Source organism: Stegostoma tigrinum, chromosome 4 (genome assembly GCF_030684315.1).
Source record: "Stegostoma tigrinum isolate sSteTig4 chromosome 4, sSteTig4.hap1, whole genome shotgun sequence".
Lineage (NCBI taxonomy): Eukaryota > Metazoa > Chordata > Chondrichthyes > Orectolobiformes > Stegostomatidae > Stegostoma > Stegostoma tigrinum.
In genome coordinates, this window is record NC_081357.1 from 60,690,937 (window position 1) to 60,714,338 (window position 23,402).

A 23,402-nucleotide genomic window follows, 5' to 3' on the forward strand; every position below is an offset into this window, starting at 1 on the left:
ACATGATACACAGGTGTAAGCTGAAGCAGGAGCAACAGGTCTATTTGTCAGAGTCACTGGGCAAACTGACTTGAAGATTGCAGTCTCAGGCTCTGAGACACTAATGCATCTCTAATGTTTGTACTGTGCTGCCTTTAGCAAGCAAGCATCTGGCTGCTTTTACAGACATGTTGACATCTGCTATAGAGAGTCAGATACAACATACTCACTATCAAATGGATATAAGTCTAGACTGGCACTCCATTGCTGTAGCTATTGCCACCAACAGCAAGAGGACCTTGACTTAATTCCAAATGCTGTTTCCTCAAAAAGAGAAAGGATGGTGCCTGTTGGCACCCAACTGATGAAGGAATGCACAGGATGCCAGGACTCTTCTCTGGATCTTGGAGCCGCAACTATCCTCAGGGTCACGTGCCCAAAACTGCAAGGCCTGCAGGCTCCACTGTTGTGTAGATTCTGTCCACCGAAGCTACGGAACCCAAGACTACACAAAAACGTAGTGAGAGGGAAAGGAAGAGGAATGTCTTCTCAGGGCACAGGTGAAATTTCATTGTACATAGGTATTGACTTTTTATCAGCTGCTTGAGCTAATATTATTTTAGCTTCAGCTGCAGGCATGAAGTCACAGAGGTTAGTCATTCTTAACACTACCAGATATTTATAGTCCACGCTGTGAAGTGAACAGCTCTGGAACTCTGGATAGTGATCAATACATTGGTAACTAAGCTGAATTTTTCCTGGCTACAGTGCATTATTTGTGCATCCCAGCAATCCAGTGGGATTGATGTATGATGTTGCATGATGTAGTTGAGAGCTTGGAGACAGGATTTGTACTCCACACAAGAGGTCAATGCCTAAGATTCACATAGTACTTTGTGATCACAAGAGCCTTTCACCTATACTATGTGGGTGTCAATTTAATGCTGTTGAACTTTTGCAGAGCTTCACATCTCGCCAAGGTGAAGGTCCTTGCCTCACACACTGAAATAATTACCCTGCTGTGTCTGCTATCAATCCGGTAGCTTGGACATGGTCACTCGAACACTTGTGGTTATTAGGGCAAGGGGATCTGTGTCCTTATAATCTTGGGAGTGAGCTAGTCAGCCGTGTAGGTCCAGTGCAACCACTTGGGAGTCAGAGAAGCTGCACGGACCAGTCATCGATTAGAACTGTCTATCCAACACAGTCATGGACACGAGCCACTGTCAATCATGTGCCACTGCTGTGGTGCGAAAGCTGGGGAACTCATTTGCGCTATGGACGTAATTTGGCAGATACGTGGTGCAGGCATACAATTGATCTAACATGACAGTAGCATCTCACCCTGATGACTACTGCCAGGCGTAACAAGTAGTCTGTCTTTATGTCTGTGCTAATGACCAAGGAAAAACTGAAGTACTGAGTCCTCGCTGAGGGATCAAAGCACAAATAGGGAAGACAAGGCAGAGATGCAAGTAACTACAAAGTGAGCTCGTGCTGAGAGCATAGAGTCATGCAGCAAGGAAACATGTCCTTCAGTCCAACTAGTCTATGCTGACCATGTTCCCAAAGCAAATAGTCCCACCTGCCAGTGTTTGGCCCATGTCCCTCCAAACCTTTCCTATTCATGTACTTATCCAAATATCTTTTAAACATTTGTAACTGTACCCACATCCCCCACTTCCTCTGGCAGTTAATTCCTCATCTAAACAACTACTCTCTTTGTTTTAGAAAAGGAAGCCCTATTTAAATCTTTCTCCTCTCACCTTTAAAAATATGCCCCCTTCTTTGGAACTCCCCACCTTGGGGAAAAGACCTTTGCTATTCGCCTTATTTATGTCCCTATGATTTTATTAACCTCAGTAAGGTCATCTCTTGACCTTGTACGCTCCAGTAGAAAAAGTCCAGCATATCCAGACTATTTTTATAACTCAGACCCTCCATTCCGGGCAACGTCTGGTAAGTATTTCCTGAACCCCCCTCCAGCTTAATAATATCCTTCCTATAACAGGGTTACCAGAACTGCACACTGTTCCAAAAGAGGCCATGACAATGCCCTATACAATTTCAACATGACATCCCAGCTCCTCTACTCAAAAGTCTGAGCAATGAAGACAAGCATGCCAAATGCCGCCTTAACTACCCTGTCTACCTGTGACTCAAATTTCAAAGAATTTTGTCCCTAACTTTCCATATGTCCTGGGATACATCTGATCACGTCCTACAGATTTATCCACTTTTGTGTTTTCTAAGATCTCCAGTACTTGTAATCTGTTTTCTAAATATCAATATGTATTTCCCAAGTTCTCTAATCTCCATCTCTTGCTCCACAGTAAAAATTGATGTGAAATGTTCATTTCAATATCTTTCCCAACTCCTGACGTTCAACACAAAGACAACTTCATTGATCTTTAAGAGGCCCGACTCTCGTTGCTCTTTTGCTGTTCGTGTATTCTTAGAATCTTTGGATTATCCTTAACCTTATCTGCCAAAGCTATCTCATATCCCCTCTTTGCCTTGCTGATTTGCCTCTTAAGAATGCCTCCACTCTTTAGACTATTTAAGAGATTCATTTTGATCCCATTGACAATGTGTAATATATGATACTTTTTTAATTCTTGATTAGAACCTCAATATCTTTATTCATTAATTATTCCCTAATCTTACCAGCCTTGTCTTTCACTCTAAATAGAACATAAATGCCTCTGACCTTTCATACTTGTGAAAGCCTCCCACTTGTCAGTCGTCTCTTTATCTGTGAACAGTCTGCTCCAGTACTTTTATGGAAGGCTTATCCTTTTCCATGAATGTTTTAAAACAAATACAATTATGATCACTCGTCTCAAAGTGTTCACCTACTAACACTTCAGTCACTTGCCCTGCCGTATTTCTCAAGAGAAGATCATGTTTTGCTCCCTCTCAAGTAGGAGCATTTACACATTTGATGAAGAAAATTTTCTTGAACACATTTAACAAATTCTTTACCTTCCAAGCCTTTGGCTCTATGGTAGTCACAGTCAATGTTTGGAAATTTAAAGCTACTATTATAAATCTATTATTCTTGCATATATTAAGATCTCTCGATATTTCCCTCTGACTATTGGGGGGGCCTATAATACAATCCCATCAACTTTATCATCCCTTTCATATTTCTGATATTGACCCATATATTTTCACTGGACGATCCCTCAGAAATAGCCTCTTATACAGTATTAAATGTTTTCCTTAATCAAAAATGCCACTTGCTTTGCTCTCTTGTATCCCTTTCTATCCTTCCTATAGCATCTAAACCTTGGAACAATGAGCTATTAGTTCTGTCCTTCCCTCAGCAAAGCTTCTGCAAATAGTTATGATGTCCCAGTCTCAAGTTCCAATACATGCCCTGAGTTCATCAGCCTTATTTGTAAGACACCTTGCATTGAAATATATGCAGTTTAATTCTTCCGAGTTACCTTGTTCTGTGACTTGCATTTGTCTATCTTTTTTTTAATTAACTTGCTAATTAGAACAGCCCTTAGGTACACTCTGGTTGAATCCAGATGTTGGATGTCTGCTTTTATATGCAAAGTGTCCTGACATCAGCATTGCAATTAGAGATGCTGGTGCACTCCAAAGTGAAGTATGTATTTGATGACAGTGCTTGCAGTTGTGCACTCACCACCCTTAGAGCATGCTCCGAGATATTGGTTACAACTTTCCAAAATGAAGATCTGTGGGAGGAAGCGACAAGCTGAAGTCACCAGGAACCCACTCATGTTGGGAATTATTACTATCTATTAATAACTATTATTAGTTTTTATATTGTGGATGTGACAGTACGAAATACAATATCAATGAGGTGAAATTGGCTAATAATGTATGGAAATAGATAAGTAGGCCTCTCACCACTCATTTGTGACATTATCATCTCACCATTCAAAAGTTGGTTGCAGAAGAGGACATTTTTTCCTCAATGCTGAGAACCTCATTTTTGCTGATCTTGCCTTATTTTCTCAACTGACTCACCGATCCCCTCATTGCTCGGGGCTGCAAAGATTCCTTCACAGCCTTGGAATAAAAAATACGTCATTTAGTGACTCTGTTGGGAGTAATTTCTTCACTTAGATGATGGTGAACCTTTGGATTCCATCAAGAACAGTGGCAGCTCAATCATTGATGTGTGTTCAAGGCACAGATTAATAGAGGTCTATCTATTAAAGACCATCAGAGAAAATTGCATTTGAGGTTGGTCAGTCATGATCCAGCTGAATGACACAGGAGGCCAAAGGCCTGCACCTACCTGTATTTTGCTATGTTCATACATAAGTCTCAATTTCTCATGATTAGGAAAATATTTTTAGGACATATTTTAGAAAATACTTCTTGTTTCAAAGTGGATAACCTCAATTTCTCACATTGAACTGTATCTGCCATTTTTATGCCTGATCAATAGGGTTGTCTATATATTCTTGCTTCTTCATTTACGCAACTTCCATGGCGGTTTAGTGCCATGTGAAAAATTGCATGTTTAACTCTTTTCCTTCATCTAAATTATTGATATATTTGATGAGAAATGAAGTCTCAGCTCAAATTCCTGGAGATAATCTGTCATCCTATTTCACCATCTAGAAAACATTCCTTTCATCTGTATTCCCTGTCCTGTATGTCCCAATGTGTCTGCAAATATAGATCAAAGATATCCATAGAGTTACCTAAATTAGATCTAGGATATATTGTTTTCAGCAACAGCGCCATAAGCATGATGACTGAAGTTTTAACAAAAATTCTTTTTTAGGGACTGGTTCTGGTCTGGGTACCTTTGTGCTGAGCCTTTTAGAGGATGAGTTTCCAGAAGTCTACAGATTTGTTACGTCTATTTACCCTTCTGCTGATGATGATGTTATCACTTCACCTTACAACAGTGTTCTTGCCATGAAGGAACTGACTGAACATGCAGATTGTGTTTTACCTATTGAGAACCAGGTATGCATAAGAATATTTCATGATACACCTTTCAAGAAGAAATGTAGTTACAAATAATTGAGAATTATACAGTGCCTTTTTTTACATAAAACAACTCACAAAAATACTTCACAGGATTGTATTACAGAAAAAAACCAATACCAGCATCGAAGAGAATTCAGACAAAGTATTGTCAAAAGTTTGAAGGAGGAGAGTAATGAACCAGTTTACTGAGAAATCCAAACTGAGGACATTAGCTGAAAGCATAGACACCCATGCTGCACAAAAGGAATGGGATAAATGTGAGCCCAAAGTGGGAGAAACATAGAGTTCATGAAGATCTGTTAATTACACAGGCCATGAAGCTATAGAGCCAAGGATGAGCATGGCTGTGGCGACCTGGGTGAGAAGTTGTTGTGGACTAAGCAAACAGGAATAGTGTTGTAATAGTATAGCAATAAGAAAAAAAATTCAGTCTTGATTTTTACAAACTCATGGAGTATTGGGATATCTTCTAAAATGGAAAATGCACATGGATCCAGAGGTCTCATTGCCATTTCAGACAGATCCTGTTTTAAAGGAGGGGAAATAGAGGCAAAAACAGGGATGAGGTGTGACTTCTACCTGTGGGAAGCACTAACCCAGCAGGGCCATTTGAATTCCGTGCTGTATTTTCTGCTGGAAGAGGGACTGTTCTGCATTATAGGAGTTATGACTCTTTAAATAAGTCAATTGCTTGACTGACAATAAGGTCTGTATGGCTGCAAAATTACTCAAGTGTTGTCTTTTTTATGTGGGATTGAGTATGTAAAGTTAATTTAATTTAAATTAATTGAACTTTCACAAATACAGATGGAGTGAAGTATGTAATAGATGTTTGAAGTTTTGGCAACCATTCCCCAATTTGTAGCCTGTGTGTGGGATGGACATGTTCAGACTGAGTTATCACAACCCACTCAGCTCAGCATGACTCCTGTGGCTTGTCTATGGTGGGCACTGGGTAAGAGAACACCAAAGGTGTAAGAAACTAACTGAGATAAAATCCAAGAGAACCTAGATGTTAATTATAATTACCTATATCTTGAAAAATGTTTTGTTACTTTATATTCAATTTCTAGTAATTTTAATTTTTGAACATTGTGTTTGAAAGTTAGACGTTCCAGTGACACACTTTTATCTGTGAAAAATGTGCATTTGCACAGTGTTGCAAAATATATACTCTTCATTATTATCACGGAAACCATAGTTTTTTTTTCAGATTTGACCTTCAATTATATTTCAGGACATAAATAACAGGAAACTGACAGTGCTGTTGCAGTTCTAAACTCAAAACAGTCAGACATAAATCCACATCCCTTGTAGCTATTTCCAAGTCAGGATGAACAACTGAGCTAATATGTAAGCAGAGAAAAGTTTGTAAACATTCAAGTCAGACATCCTCTGTGGAGAATGAAACAGAGGTAATATTTCTGACATCAGGTTGTCAACTCTTTTCTCTGTGCAGATGCTTGTTGACGTACTGAATATTTACAGCACTTTACAATTTCTTTTCAAATTTCCATCTGCACAGTTTTTCCTTCTGTGGTACGCTCCCATCACAAATGGTGTAGAAGGAACAAGTTAGGAATGTGCAACCAATGACTGACAAAGTAAGTGAGAGAGGGAGGTAAATAAAAGCACTTTTGTATGAAATATTGCAAGGAAAAATAATTTCCAATTTCAGGGAATTCAGATACTTTTATGTAGCTAAATCACATTTGATCTTAGCTCTGCATGCCTTGCAAGATCAGACGTTTATCAGAAATGGTAATTCTGTTTCATTCTGTGCACACATTCTCTGACATGAATATTTCTGGCATTTCTTTCTGTAAATGAACTCCGTTGTTCTAATCCGATCTGAAGTAGCTACAAAAGGTATGATTTAATTGCTCGGCTAGTTTGAGCTCAGTTGTGCTGTGAGTTTGCCATTAATTGTGTATTGAAACAACAGTTTTTAGATTTTACATAAATCGAGACATTCAAGGCTCCGTAAGGAAAACCAAATTAAGGCATGTTGACTCTTCCCTCTTTTGAAATTAGTTGTTTTGGCAGTGATAGAATTTGCTCGTTACAAGAGGTGTCTTGGCAAGAATACCCTCTGTAGCCCTACTCCTAACAGCAAGACCAGATAGAATGGCTGTTCCCTACACATCAGCTAATCTGTCTGTTCAGAGCAAATACCTATCATCTAGCTGAGAACACTGACATCATAGTTATGTTATTGTACTAATAAATCAGAGGTTTGAGCTAATTAACCTAACAACATGAGTTTAAATCAACCAAGACCATCGAAAACTTGAATTCAGTTTTAATAAAAGTGAACAGTTAAAGCTATTATCAGTGCAACCTGGTCAGTTGGAAGAAATATAACATAAGATTTTTGTTTTAAAAAACATGATAAACTATTCTGCCCTACTTCTGTATTTGGCTGCTGTGTGACTCTGTACCCAACAGAGGTAGCTCTTGATAATCCGCTGAAGAAACTTACACAACCACACAGTCTATTTCTGGCTGTCTTGACTGTCACTGGTAATTTTGCCAGAGCCAGTAGAAATCAGAGTTTGCATAAGTGGAGTATTTTCAGGTTGGCAACATGTACCTAGTGGCCACAGAGATTGATGTTGAGGTCTCAATTATTTACAAAAGATGACTTGGATGAGGACAGTAAATGTACCGTCGCCAAGTTTATCGATCTCACAAAAATAGGTAGGAAGGCAGTTGGTGAGAACGGCACAAAGAATCAGCAGATGGATGTAGACTGGTTAAGTGCGTAGGCAAAAATTTGATAGGTGAAGCATAATGTGCAGAATTGTAAGATTAGGCATTTTGACAGGAAGTATAGAAGGGCTGAACATTATTTAAATGGAGAAAGACTTTAGAAAGTAACAGAGGAGAGGGATTTGGGAGTCCTTGTCTGTGAATTATGGGGAAAAGGCAGGAAAGTGGAGTTGAAGATTATCAATCAGCTATGCTGTCATCGATGGGTAGAGCAGACTCAAAGGGCTGAATGGCCTACTTTTGCTGTTATATCTGTGGTCACATGGCCTCCTATGTCCTGGAAATGAATAAAACAAAACAAAAGCTTTTGATTTGACTGGTTTCCCCAGCTTACAGCTTCCATGTATCCCAACCCTGCCTCCAAGCTCCCCCTTCCTGCTCAACAGTAATGTCAAACTGGCTGGCTCCTGACCAAGAAACAGACACTTTTTAAAAAGAAATTCCTTCTGTTAAATTCTGCAGAATTTTCAGATGGCATTTTTTTGGCATTTCCCAATACTGCAATCCTGCCATGCTTTCTCCATGTCTCCCCAAAAAAACGTAAGGCCTGTATTTGTCACTAATGTATTTTGTTTCATACTAATGTAATTACTTTCTCATATAGCACTAAATTTCAAAATATTCCCTCAACTTTGTCTTTGTTTTCTTAAAACAGTCCTTGATTGACATAGTCAACAAAATCAATCAGATGGCCAATTCTGGTAAATCAGCATCTGCAATAAAACATCAAAGTACATTGATTTCTGGTCAGTCTAAAGTCAAACAACAGGAAAAGCCATTTGATGCTATGAATAATATTGTAGCTAACTTGCTGCTCAATTTGACTAGGTGAGTGAATGCTTATATAAATAATTACAATATTCCAACAAGTTCCGTTAACTGTGGGCTAGTTTTGACCACATGAAGGGGTCAGAAAGAAATTCTGTAATGTCTGCCACAATTGACCAGTGTTGTTACCTTTTGTTTCAATTCCCTCGGAAGATTGTGCTTACGAAGAGGCTGTCACATGATGCGCAAGCCGTTATGACAGTATAGCAGGCTATATGGATCAGTTGGCTCTTTTCTAGTATGACATTTGACTAACTTTTCATATAGACACCAAATGCAGGGCCTTCCTAAAGAGCAAAGTAAAGAATTGTAAAAGAGCCAAATGATCAATATAATAGAACTAACACCGACGACAGGTGAGAAATTTAAAAAGTAGAAAAAGAAAATGGAAAAGGGGATTAGATGGACTAACGACGTGCATAGAGACTGAAAATCAAGATAAAGGAAAATAGTGAGGGTTTTTCTAAGAAAAGAAGATGCTCAAAAAATGTTTGAAACCATGTGCAGATAGAGCATCTTTTGTTTCAGAGTGAAAGGATGAGGGAGGTGCTTGAATGTTTTGAAATAGTTAAGATGAAGTAAGGTAAAAATAGATCTTGTGAATATTCTGGAAGAACGAAGGAAAGCCAGGAATGGAATTGAGGGATCTGAATTTTACTCGTGAGAGTCAGGAAATCTGATGACTGTGCAAACTAGTCTTAGTTTATAAAGCCCCATTAGACCTAATTTTTCCTCCAGGTGGCGGGGCAAGTTTAAGTCAGGCCCACAGACCTTTAAAGAAGATCCTCAAAAGCCAAGGGGCTGGGTGCATTCTGATGCAGGCTGGTTAAGAGACTAGCCATGATTCTTTAAAACTTTGTTCCAGTTGTTCAAGAAACTGTTTAAAAAATCTAAACCTCATTGGTTCCCCTGCCCAAGTTTTGGTAATATTATTTATGCATGTAATAAAATAGTCAAATGTTGCATAATTGCTCAAAAAATCTCAATGTACTCTGTCCTCTATCGTGAAATCAAAATCTTATTATTTTAGATGGTGTTCATTCAGTTGCATTTCAAATGGATATTTCATTGCAAAAAACTTTGTATTTTGTAGAATGCTTTAAAACTCTACAGAGAAAATTGACTCTTAACAAAAGAGTTAGTCAACAATCCTGCAAAATCTTTTCCTGGCTAAAAGATCTGGTCAGAAGCAACAATCCTTTTTTGAAATTAAGAATTACGTTTTTTTCAACAATGTATATCCATTGTTTTACAAGAACAGTGGTCTTTGAATTTTTGTGGGTTTACAGGCTTTCTGGAAAAGTAATTAGCTCCTTACAAAATGAAATATTAGCATCAGGTATTTTACTAATCAAATACTTGAAGTAACCTTTGCTTTATTAATACTTATATCTCGACATTCTTTCACACAGGTCAAAAATGTTTCAGTTTTTTAGCAATATATGTGAAGTAGTTTTTAGGAAAGCATTAATGGAGTGCATATTATTTAATTATACAATGAGTACTCATGTAGTATTTACTTATTTGCAGACACGATTTATTGCTTGGAGTTTTAAGTAGTTACAGAGATAATAGAAAATTCTGCAGATGTAACGTGAACAGTACGTTTGAACATTTCAATTTACTCTAATCTGTCTACATTGCAGTTTGTTTAATTCTGTGTTTGCATCCTGGTAGTTGATATGATGGAATATTTTCTATGAATAAGAACAGCATTTCACAAAACTCGAGATTGTGTAGACAGTGTTTGTATTAGTTTGCTTTCTGTTGTTTTTGTTGCAGCTCTGCCAGGTTTGAAGGATCTCTCAATATGGATCTTAATGAAATCACCATGAACCTGGTTCCATTTCCACAGCTTCATTACCTTGTTTCTAGTCTAACTCCTTTATATACCTTGGCTGATGTAAATATCCCCACAAGAAGGTAGGGCCTTTGCGAGTTTCTTTGGAAAGAAATTTATATTGCCACATGGGTCTGTCACTTACGGGTTCTTTGACATTTACTACATTACTACTGTTTTTCTACCTACTTTGTGATTAAGTCAGATACTGACTACATATATGCAAAACCTAAATACAAAATGGAAAAACTAAGCTGATGGATGGGATTGAGAGATAGGAGAAACAGAAGAGAAAAGTATTGAGAAGAGTCTTGATAATATGGAAAGGAGCAGTAAGTCAGAAGATGTTCCAGAGGGCTAGTACGTGATAACTAAAGAATGGTACTCAATGCTGGAGTGTAGAGAACAGAATATAAGGAATAAACCAACCCCTGAGAAATAAAACTGCAAGAAGGGTCAAAGGAGACAGTTGAATGTAAACAAAGTGGTTTTGAAATTGAACCAAGGGAGTTGAAGCAGGCGGTGTGCATGAGTGGAAAGGCTCAGAAGCGTGGAGCTATTAAGTGAGTAAGTGGATTAGTGGTAGAAATATTTTGAATGAATTGTAATGGCATGCTGGTGAAATTGTAAGAGCAGAGTGAAGGGATGGTGCTCGCAAACCTGTAAGATCTAGAGTTCGGGAGAAGCTTCCTGCCAAAGTTTAAGTTCAGTCACTAGGAGGATCACCCAGGTGTGTACAAGGTTAAATATGGAATAAACTGCATCTCAGTTTCAGTCGGGGTGAGGAACAACCACATCAAGTACAGAACAGACATTTGCACACCCCAGTGGAAGGCTTTATTCCATCAATAACATGTGATATCTGATCCTATGGGTTTGAATATCACCAACCCATCTTGTATCAGCTAATTCAAAACAAAATGAATGTTTGAATTTTATTTCTAGCAGTTGTGCATGTATGTGCATGCTGAATCGTTAGAGAGGACTTCATGTTTCTTTTTCAGAAGATTAGCAGATGGAAGAAATCTCTTTTAAAAAGGAAAGATTTATGGTAATCCTCCCAAAAGGTTTCCTGCAAAATGTTGTTAAGGACAGAATGTTTAACTAACTTGCTTGTGCTTTTTGATAAGGCAAGAGTGTGTCTAATGACGATAATGTAGTTTGTGGTGATATCAAAAGACATTTAAATCAGAGCTGCACAATAGGTGTGGGTGCAAAGTTGGAGCTGGAATAAAAGCGAGAGTAGCAGCCTACTAACAAAAATGGCTGGTTGACAAGCAATAATAGTGAACAGGTGGATTTAGAAATGAAGGGAGGTTTATCATAGCATTTTGCAGGAGTTAGTGTTAAGATACTTGCTCTTACTCATTAAATAAATTACTGAGACATTAGTACGTTGTGCATATTTCAAAATTTGGGATGATGTAAAATTCGGAAGTGTTAATGTGAAAAGGATAGAGTTGTACCTCAAGGATATAGTCAGGTTGGGGAATGTGTACATCAGTGGCAGATGAAATTTAATGCATAAAAATGTGAAATAACTAATTTTAGCCGGAAGAATGAGAGAGACCACAGAAATTATAGGATTCAAATCTAATTGGGGTGCAGGATCAAAGGGACCCGTGGCATTAAATGCAAAAATTATTAAAGGCTGCAGGGCAGGTTGAGAACGTGGCTAGTTAAACATTTTGATCCTGGGCTTTAGGAATAGAGCATTGAACACAAAAGTAAGGAAGTCAAGTTCAATCTATATGTAAAAAAGATAGGATTGGCCTTTGCATGTGGACAAGAGATTTTCCCCTCTCCCCGTAGTACTCTTCCCATAATCCACATTCCATGAATTTCCTCATCCTGCATTACTTTTCCATGGACTGGATCTGTCTTGGCACTCTGTTGCCTGTCCTTTATGCAGCAACCCTGGCCCCCCATGGTGCCGCTGACCGTACTTGCCCTTGAAGTTGGCAGTGGGCTGCTTTCCTGAACTGTTGCAGTCCATTTACTGTCGGTAGACCCACAATGCCAGTAGGGTGGAAATTCCAGGATTTTGTTTATGACCAGAAACCAGTCCTCCAAGTTTAACACAACTTCTAATGTGAGAAAGTTGCTTTTATATTTTGTGTACAACACATAGCAAACTATCTCAGCTGCACGTTCTTTGATTATTCATTTAAACAGATTGGATCAGATGTTCACCGATGCTTTCAGTAAGGATCACCAGTTGATGTATGCTGACCCAAAACGTAATCTGTACCTTGCCTGTGCACTGATGGTCCGAGGAAATGTTCAGATTTCTGATCTTCGAAGAAACATTGAGAGGTTTGAATGTGCACATACGTTAAACCACATCTTTTGTTATCCTGTTATGTTAATTTAATATAGCTATTGTTCATTTGGAAGTTTCATACTTGGAAAAGAAAATTATGTTTCATCAATCACCCACAGAATCACAGAACTGTTGTACCAAGAGGTGGTTATTCGGCACATTGTATCTGGAATAGCTGGCCAAAAGAGCAATTCACCCTGTGCCATTTCCCCACCTTTTTCTCATAACCGTTCCCATTCATTCTTTTCAGATAATGGTCCCGTTCCATTTTGAATGATCAAACCTGCCTCCAGTACACACTTGGAGGCAGTACACTACAGACTGCAATGATTCAATGTACAGAAAAGCTTTGCTTTATATGTCAGTCACTTAATTTTCTGTCTTCTCATTCTTGACTTTTTCACGAGCAGCAACAATTTAGTTGTATCTGCTTTGTTTGGACAATCTGAATGCCATTATAATTAATTAATACTAATTTGTTTAAGTAACTGACAATTATTACAATTTGGGCAAGATATCCTACTGAATTTGGAATTACTTTAATAGAAAATATGCATATACTTTCTTATGAACAATGCTGTTATATTTTAATTCTTGCTTCTTTCTGAAATTCACAAGCAGTTATAGGTAATGAATAAATTGTACATGTTGCGACTAGCAAATATAGCGAGTTTTGAGAAGATTTATAGCTCAGGTTGAGGTTCTGTTTTAGTGTGTTGGTGGGTTTGTGGGTTTTTCAGCAACAAACCCAAACAAACAGACAAAACGTGCCCAGAAACCATAACCACTCTCCCCTACATCAAAGACATCTCGGAAATGACTGCCAGACTACTTAGACCTCTTGGCATCAGGGTAGCCCGCAAACCCACCAACACACTAAAACAGCAGCTAATGAACTTAAAAGACCCTATACAGACAACAAGCAAAAGGAACGTCATTTACAAAATACCTTGCAAGAACTGTGACAAACAGTACATTGGACAAGCAGGCAGAAAGCTACCCACCAGGATACATAAACATCAACTAGCCACAAAAAGACATGACCCACTATCACTCATATCCTTACATACAGATGAGGAAGGACACCACTTTGATTGGGACAACACATCCATCCTAGGACAAGCCAAACAGAGACATGCACGAGAATTCCTAGAAGCGTGGCGTTCCAACCGGAACTCCATCAACAAACACATTGACTTGGAGCCAATCTACCATCCCCTGAGAAAAAGAACAGGAAATGACATCACCAATGCAGGAAATGACATCACCAACCCAAGGAAACCTAACCAGATAAACAGAAAGCGGGACATAACACCAGCACTTCACCGGAGGCTCACTGATAATGTTACCTAGAATGGTGACGAAACGTCTGAAAACGAACCTTCCAGCTCAGCGAGCAAACTTACATCCAAAGCTAGCAAATATTTGTAATGATGATTGTAACTTTTTAAATTAATGCCAATTTTTAACCAGTCATTGGGTTCCCTGGTACTTTGCAAAATCAACCTGTCACTCATTATGAGAGGGAACAAAAGAGAGGCTACTAAAATACAGATTCACAATAAAATTTTAATCATTTTTAAAAAGGAAAAATCCATAATTAAAAATGGACTTTTTCTTGTGAAAATGTTTAACGTTAAGATTAACATTTAATACTGGATCGAGAATGGCTTAAGACTCTTGTGAAGATTTGTAGCTCGGGTTGTGGGTGAGGTTGTTGATATGCTCGCCGAGCTGGCTGGTTATTGTTCAGATGTTTCATCGAACACCAGCTAGCAGCAAAACGACACAACAAACGTTCCCTCGGACAACAAAGGCCATCAATTTAACTGGGACAACATGACCATCCTAGCTGAAGACAACATAGACACTCACGGGAATTCCTAGAGGCCTGGCTCTGTGCCCATAATGCAATCAATAATCATGTCAAATTAGATCCCATCCACAAACCCTTGCAAAAAGGAACCGGAAATGACACAAAACACCTCAACGGACCAGCTTATATAAATACAAAGTGGAGTAGAACATCGCTTCATCAGAGGCTGCACTGATGATGTTATCTAGTATCGTGACAAAACATCTGAACTACAACCAGCCAGTACAGCGAGCAAGTTAACAATCTCAAAGGAGAATGGCAACAGCACTAATGCAATTTCCAATCTTACTTGGTGTTTACTTTGAGTAAGCATTTCTGGAATGTACACTTGTGATGCATAGAAGAGTCATCATTTCCCCTTCCCTGCCTTTGAAACTTGCTAATAGCATATAGACCAGGAGTCTAATTTTATGTCTTCCTGGTTTATGTGAACAAATGGTTAATTTCTTATGAAAAAGCACGTTTACCTAAGTTACTGTTTTTGCCTAAATAAACACTGAGTTAGGTATAGCCAATTTCTTGTAAGATAGGTTTTCAACTATTAATTTCCATTCAAGAAGAATTGCAACTGTAAACAAGATAACAAAGTGTGGAGCTGTAAGAACACAGCAGGCCAAGCAGCATCTCAGGAGCACAAAAGCTGATGTTTCGGGCCCAGACCCTTCATCAGAGACCGAAACATCAGCTTTTGTGCTCCTGAGATACTGTTTGGCCTGCTGTGTTCATCCAGCTCCACACTTTTTGTTATCTTGGATTGTCCAGCATCTGTAGTTCCCATTATCTCTGAAACTGTAAACAGCTTTGTTAAAACAAGCGAATTAAATTTTGTCGCTTGCCTGCTCTGGTTCTGAAGGAGCAAATTGGCAGTCTGCAATTGGAGTGAAGTTTAATGGCCTACTACATGGGAATTTGATGGCAAGGGAATCATTTAATCAAGTAGGAGCCTGGCAGGTGAGGGACTGCAGTTGATCCCACGGTTAAGAAGCCTTTGGACAACATTGTCATTCTGCTGCCAGTTGTGGCCTCTATATAAGCGGTTAATGTCTCCTCTAGTATTGACCCAGCTTTGCAGGGAGAATTACAAGCCAGCTCACTTGGAATCCTGTGATATAATAGTGATCTTTTGCCTCAGATGGATGTTGCACCAGTAGGAGCTGCTACCTTCCTGGTGGCAATGCCATTTAATGTGCTGCTAGCCTCTTATTCTCTGTGTGGGACTTCTGGGGAAGACTTGTTGCAATCTCTAGTTTAAGAGCCTCAGTATTTCTAAGAGTCGTTGAGGTTTACAGGAGGGAAACAGACCCTTTGGTCCAACATGTCCATGCCACCCAGTTTTCACGATTAGTCTAGTCCATTTGCCCACATTTTGGTCCATATCCCTCCATACCCCTCATACCTATACCATCTATGTACCTGTCCAAATGTTTCTTAAATGACAAAATTGTACTTGCCTCCACCAGTATGTCTGACAGCCTGTTCCAAACACTTATCGCTGTTTGTTTGAAAAAAAACTTGCCCCTCAGGAACCTTTTATCTCTCCCTTCTCACCTGAAACCTATACCCTCAAGTTTTAGACTCTGCTGTCATGGGAACAGTTGTTGACTATCTCCGTTATCTGTGCCGGTCACGATTTTATAGACCTCGATATGGTCACCCCTCGGTCTCCTAGACTCGGAGAAAAAAGTCCCAGCCTTTCTATCTCTCCTCATAACTCAAACCCTCCAATCCAGCTAAGACCCTAGTAAATCTTTTTTGCTTTTTTTTTTAGTTTAATAATATCCTTTCTATAGTGCGGCAACCAGAACTGTACTCAGTACTCCAAATGTGCCCTTACCAACATCTTGTACAGCTGCAATGAAATTTCCCAACTTCCATACTCAGTGCTGTGACCATTGAAAGCAAGCAGGCCAAAAGGTGCCTTCACCGCCCTGTACCACTAGATCTCTTTATTCTATCATTTTCCCCAGGGCCTGACCATTGACTGTGTATGTGTTGGACTGGTTTGACCCACCAAAATGCAACACCTTGCACTTATCTAAATTAAACTGCATCTGCCATTCCTCTGCCCACTGGCCCCAATTGATCAAGATCTTGCCGTATTCCCAGATAACTTTCTTCACTGTTCACTACACCACAGTCTTGGTATCATCTGCAAACTTACTAATCATATCTCCTAAATTCTCATCCAAATCATTTTTATAAATGATCAATAGCAGTAGATCCAGCACAGATTCCTGTGCTCACTGCTGGTCACAGGCCTCCAGTTTGAAAAAACAGCCCTCTACCACCACCTTCTGTCTTTTACCTTCAAGCCAATTGTATATCCAATTGGCCAGCTCTCCCTGGATCCCATGAGATTTAACCTTACTCAACAACCCACCATTTGGTTCCTTGTCAAAGGCCTTGCTAAAGTCTAGGTCGACAACATCTATCCCGCTGCTCTCATCTACTTTCTTAGTCACACCTTCAAAATACTGTTTTTTACCCCAGAAATTTGAGCTTAGTAATTGAAAGAGTGATTACTTAGCTATTTATTCATTAACTATTTTGTAGTATTATTTCATTTTAACATCTGTGAAAGCTGCAGTTATGATCCAGGATGATGTACCCTATCTTTCTCTATAGGCTGAAACCTTCTCTCCAGTTCATCCCATGGAATCAGGAAGGTTGGAAGACAAGTCTGTGCTCAGTACCTCCTGTTGGTCACACTCACTCCTTATTGGCACTAGCTAATAATACTTGTGTTAAGACTACCTTCATGGATCTAAAGGATCGATTTGTAAAACTTTATAAGAAAAAGGTAAATTCATATGTCTCAATGGTGTCTAAGGACTTGGGTTTATGGCATTAAAAAAATATTAGAGGAGTATTAGCTGGATTGGAAAGGAGGGGCAGATATATCCTGTTGTAGGTGGGAGAGTTACAACTATTTCTGTCTTACCAGGCTGTATCACCTTGCACTTATTGACGTTGAATTTCATCCTTTTGTTGTAAACTGATCGATATCCTCATGCAGTTTCCTTTGCACTAATGTCACAATTTGATACACTGCAAACAAAGGGAGCTATCAGTTCCTCCATCTGCATCCAAGTTTAAAAAAAGCGTACATTCTCGTAATTGTTGCTTGTTACCTTGTTGAGAATGGTGGCTCCTGGAAGACCCCAAAGCTCAAACTTCAGGCTTTTCAAAGGGGCACAGCACTCTCAACCGATCTACTTGATAAGCACAGTCTAAACACAAAAGTCTAAACTTTATTGAGATAAAGTGGCCCAAAAGCTAAGGCAGCATCATGGTCATTTCAGGGAGCCCAACCAAAAATTCCATGGCCATCAACAATTGAAGTGCTGCTGATGAAGCTACTATTCCTTTGAGATTTTATCCCACCTCTAAGAATTATCAACAAGTCAGAGATGGCCACTGCTGTGAATGGATGCAGCCTTCAAGAAGGTAAAGGAGAGTTGAGGTTTCTTGGACCAGTCATGTGGGCTTTGGTAAAGAGATGGATTGGGTATATTGTTAATCATGACAAGGTGGGGTGTTACTTTAGGACCAGTTATGGCCTCTGGGTGGGAATGCTGTCCATGACCATTCTTAGCACTGACATGATTCCATGGTTCGGGAAGACAACAGGCATGTCACTTCTGCACTTACCTCACCATTTTAAAGCTGTCTGCTCACAGCCCTCTGTTATGCCTGAGGGCTACAGTAAATTCCACCCAGGAAATTGTGTTCTGTTTGTCACTGTAATTAGTTCCCTCTGTTTCTTGTGGGGAAATAAATATATAATTTAGAACTTGATGATACACGTGCTTTTCAGTCCAGGTTGACGGCTAAATGATAGAGACAGACGTGGTAGTGAGTTTCATCTAAGGGCACCATGCCTCAGGCAAGGGACAAGATCAAGAAAGTGGGAATTTCACGGTGACCTCAGCACCATGCAGGAATTGAACCTGTACTCTTGGTGTTACACTGCACCACAAATCAGCCATTCAGCAAACTGAGCTAACATTGCAACAGGCCCAGGATAAAAAATATTAGCGTGAGAGCCAGGTGAATCATTGATACGACAAGTATTACAACATGGAGGTAGACATCCCAATCAAATCAACCTTCCTACCTCTGTATTCACAACACAATTAAACTAAAACCATCAATGTCCTCAAAACTGACCCCAATGGTTCCTAAATGTTCATTTTGAATAACTAATTCCAGATTCTTTGAATAGTCAGTTCTTGACAGTACATTTGTAGCTTCAACAAAATACAGCTATTTATTGATAATACAGTAACTTTACTAGAGCAAAATTAAACAACAATGTAATCTGTGATTCTATAAATTAAACCCAATAACCTTTGTTTTCAGCCTCATTGACACAAAAGACAAACAGACCAACACAGTTAAGAGATAAATGAAATAATAAAACTAGCCAGGTTACTTAAGCATTTCTCATGATGCATTGTTCTGCTTTATCTAGTGTACAATTGTTTTCGAAAACAGTGGTTAAGACCTTGAGGGATCTCTCGCTACCCCTTAGCAAGCTAAATCAAGTGTTCATTAATTCTGCCATTAACATTTCTTTGCATTATTACTCCTTCCTAATGCAGCTTGACCTCATAGTGATCAGGTATTGCTATCAATCACAAGGTTTCAGTGAATTGTTTGAATAATTAATTATGCTAATTTTTCATTTCAGGCTCACATTCATCATTACCTCCACGTGGATGGAATGGAACAAAGTTGCTTCACAGAAGCCAACAATTCTTTGTCATCCCTCATAGAGGAATACAACCAGTTGGATGCTACTAAAGGACTACCAGTCACCAAAATGTCTCGCCTTTCCATTGCATCATAAAATATTATCATGAAAGGAACGGTGTTAAATCCATATTACAATACTAACTTCAGTTATAATTATTTTCCAAAAAATTGAAATAATCAGGTGCGCGCTTATAAACATAAAAGCACATAAAAAGTTGTTGCTGAAATCCAGAAAGGTCTTTACACCTGATACAGATCAAATTCTACAAGACATAAGATGTATTCTGGTCTAAGATTCTGTATGTGCATTCTTCTAAATAATTAGTGTTTATCTGAATACTCTTAGATTGGTGACTTGGTTGGCTAATACATCTAAGAACAAGTAGATGGACCAACAAAGTTGCTGGGATGCTTGATATGTTATTTTCACCTGGAAAATGGTTAAAGCATTACACTCATCAGTAAGTTAAGGTTGCAGAAAAGCCAACCTCCCTATTTTGGACAGTTTGGCAAAGATTTTGTTTGTATACCTATCTGAAGACCAGTAATGAATCCCCATCAGTTTCATGGGCTAGGCCCGATGGAATCAAGTGCCCCTCAGGTAATTAATTGGCCACTTTTAGGCCTCAGGTGAGTTTCCAAGCAGCAATAGTTCTGTCTGTTGAGAGTTGCTGACCAAACAAATGGCACCACATCTACCCTGTGTCTATTATCATCATCAGACCCCAGGCCACTGAAGGGGTAGTGGGAGGTAAGAGAAGAAATAGCTTTCAATGGCCACTCACTGTTCGCTGCTAGGTTCCTTGTTCAGCCAAGGGGTGACTGCTCCAGGGAATTGTGTGGTTGGTTTCTAGCAAACCTGAGAGGTTTTCCTGAACAGCCTTCCAAGGTTGTGAAAGACCATGCAAATTCCATTTAATCCCCGAGCTACCACTAAATTGCAGTGGAATCAGAGATGTAATTTGGATCATAAATGAGCTTCTTTGCTGCCTTCCTGATTAGACATATCAATGTTGTGTCAGTCCCTTCTGTCATCTGAATTAATCAAGGGACGTTTTCCTGCTGCTGTGGAGCTGACATTGATTTGTTTTATTGTTATCATGTGTACTGAGATAGTGAAAAGTGTTGTTTTGTATGCTGTACCATACGAAGTGCATTAAGGCAGCAAAACGGATTGCAAAATAGAATGTTACAGCCACAGAGAAGGTGCAGTGAGAGATTGAAATGAATATTTGAGCAGTCTATTCAAAAGTCTGACAACAGTGGGGAAGAAGCTGCTGTTGAATCTGTTCATACGTGTATTTGAACTTTTATATCTTCTGCCTGATGGAAGAGGATTGAAGACAATATTACTGAGGTGGAAGGGGGTTTTATGTTGGTTGCTTTCTTGCAGCAGTGGGATGGAGTCAGTGGATGGAAGGCTGGTTTGCATGGTGGACTGGGCAATTTGGTAGGTTGGTGTTGATGTGAACCATGACTGACCTGTCAAAGCATTTCATAATTATCAAGGTCAGAGCCAGGCAGTAGTCATTGAGGTATGCTGCATGATTTTTAACTGGGATGATGGTCAGGTGGGGACTTCATAGTAAGGAGGGATTGAAGATGTCTGTGAATACTCTTGCCAGCTTTTCCATACAGGATCTGAATGCACGGCCAAGATCTCTATCCAGGCCAGTTGCTTTCAAAGGGTTCACTCTCAAGAAGGCTAATCTGACATCTGGGGTGGGGACAGGTGCATCTGAGACTGTTGGGAGAGGTGGCACCATTGCATGCAACCCTAATTAAATGGACCCAATACCATGGTTCCTACTGCTACAAGCTGCATAAAATTCAGTTCTGTGACGTTGGAAATTGAAAATATTTTAGATAAAATATTTGGCAAAAATCTACCGTAGGATTATGATTCGCAGCTATTTGCTCCCATTAACAAATGGGTAAGATACTGACATATTAGTGATCTGCAAAGAATTAAAATGGCACTGCAACAGTTGTTGAATTGATTGAATTCCCGTAATTAAAATCCTTTTCTTAGTTCTATGAAATTGGAGCTGGCAAATAAACCATACAGATTCTTTTTCTGGATTCTATAAATAATCAATTTAGATTGCATTCTTGCTTATATTAATGAATGTTAATTGTTTCTATAAATTATCTGTACAAAAATCTTTCTATGAATGAAATGCCAAGGGTACCTAACGATTGCACAAATATTACACGTTAATAGAGTATTAATATTTAAAAGATGGATATATAGTGTGTTTTTGCATTTAAACTAATATGCCTGCAAGTTCCATGCTGTTTATATATATTTATCAAATAATGTTTGACTTCTCTAGTATTGATAGTTCTATTAAAATTATTTTGATGTAATTATTTCACCATTATTTGGCTCATACATGATATGCACTTACTACTTTGAACATGCATTTGGAAAAAGTGTATTTTTTGTATAATGCAAGTTCCAAATCCCACTACTTTTTTGAGAAACACAATATGAGCAAGTAGTTACTAACTCCACCAGTGAGTGATGTTACAGAAAATTTAAAATGTTCATTTTGCATACACAACAACAAACCATTAAGTATAAGTTCCAAATGCAGAAAATATCATTGTTTGATCTGCTTTCAATCTAAAAGGTTTAATTGCTGGAGTTTTTTTTTGCATCTCTTTCAACTGAAACCTGCAGCTTTTAATTCCATTCCAACTGAGTCTACTGATTTGTGCTGCAATTGAGATAGGAGGAATGCACTGTCATTCTAGTCTCTACTCCATGGGTCACAACAAAAAGTGAAAATATTATACCCAAATCTTGACACTGTTGATATGTACTTTCTCTATAAGGGACTTATAATGAAAAGGTCCATCCGCATTTCTTTATTGAACACAATTATAATAAAATTATAACTCAAAGCACTGTTCAGTGAAGATGCAGAATTGGTTAATATATAATTTGTTACGATAATATAAATGTTTACTGTCCTAATAGTCCAAAACAAACAAACATGCACATCAGATAAAGGGAAAGAATAGATTTTTCAGTAGAGTTTCATTATGCTTTTCTTGTTATCCTTGAATCCAAAATCAAATGATATACAATGCTTAGAGATTTGTCATTCTGGTGACCTTGCACATACGGTTAATTCACTAGTTATGCATGGTTATGGGCAGAGTCTTTACAGACAGATTGCTCAGAAAATACAATATTGAAAAGTTTCTTCAGTCACTCCTACAGAAGAACCTATTGGGTTTCACCCTCATCTTGGAGCAAAAGTGTTATCAAAACTAGAGTCACAAGTTGAACAAATTGTGTTGTAGCAGGCTTTTCCAAACTGAAATATCAAACACAAAGTCCAAATCTACAAACATTGTTCAAACAAAACAGTCATAAAATCTAGTCTCAAAACAGTCGTGTGTTTCCTGAATTGAGCTCTAGCAACCAAGCCCAGCAATTATTTTCATGTGGGTTCCAAGAAATGGTTTAGTTTAAAGTAAAATGTTCAAAAGGTCTTTATATTTATCATGTAAATGGAAAATCCAGGCATCTCCACAAATACTATTAAATATTATGGCTTCATAATATCATTATTTTGGCAAAGCTGCAGATTCAGATTCAAATTAGATTCACCAAATGTGAGACGGGAAGAATTAACTTTTGCTGAGAAGTTCTTGGTTGTTTTCTTTTGAAAATTGCAGATCATTGTTGGCACTGTGGCTTATAGCTATTATAGTTGTTATAGCTGTTAAGAATTTTCAGAGTAAGTTTTGTCTGAGGATTGACCTGAAGCATCCTACGTGAGATGAAAGCTTTCAATAAAAGGATTTTTTTAATTGGTCATGAAACAGTAATGACAAGCAGGTAAGAAGATGTAAGCTGGCTTTGATTTTTTTTCAATCACCTGATTGGTTGCAATAAAGACCTGAAATTCTTTTAAGCATGAACTAATATCTTTTTCCAGTTAAAACTAGTTAACAAGTTTTTACTTTGGCAATAAGGAGCTAATCACAAGGTATCCTTGAGTGTTCTCTTAAAGAAGAGTTTA

General features: G+C 38.6%; 1 protein-coding gene across 2 annotated transcripts in view; it reads left to right on the top strand.

Moving 5' to 3' along the window:
- The window catches only part of tube1 (tubulin, epsilon 1), a 35,920-nt gene extending 13,527 nt beyond the window's left edge, over window positions 1-22,393 (top strand). Inside the window, exons 7-12 of one of the 2 annotated variants that reach the window (XM_048530716.2) lie at window positions 4,754-4,941; window positions 8,393-8,565; window positions 10,348-10,488; window positions 12,581-12,721; window positions 17,230-17,404; window positions 19,298-22,392. In XM_048530716.2, coding sequence (XP_048386673.1) covers window positions 4,754-4,941; window positions 8,393-8,565; window positions 10,348-10,488; window positions 12,581-12,721; window positions 17,230-17,404; window positions 19,298-19,456 — 977 coding nt within the window. In that variant the 3' untranslated portion in view covers window positions 19,457-22,392. Of the gene's footprint in view, window positions 1-4,753; window positions 4,942-8,392; window positions 8,566-10,347; window positions 10,489-12,580; window positions 12,722-17,229; window positions 17,405-19,297 lie in introns of both variants that reach the window. The other variant, XM_059645370.1, reaches the window with a different exon arrangement.
- Window positions 22,394-23,402: the final 1,009 nt, after the last annotated feature.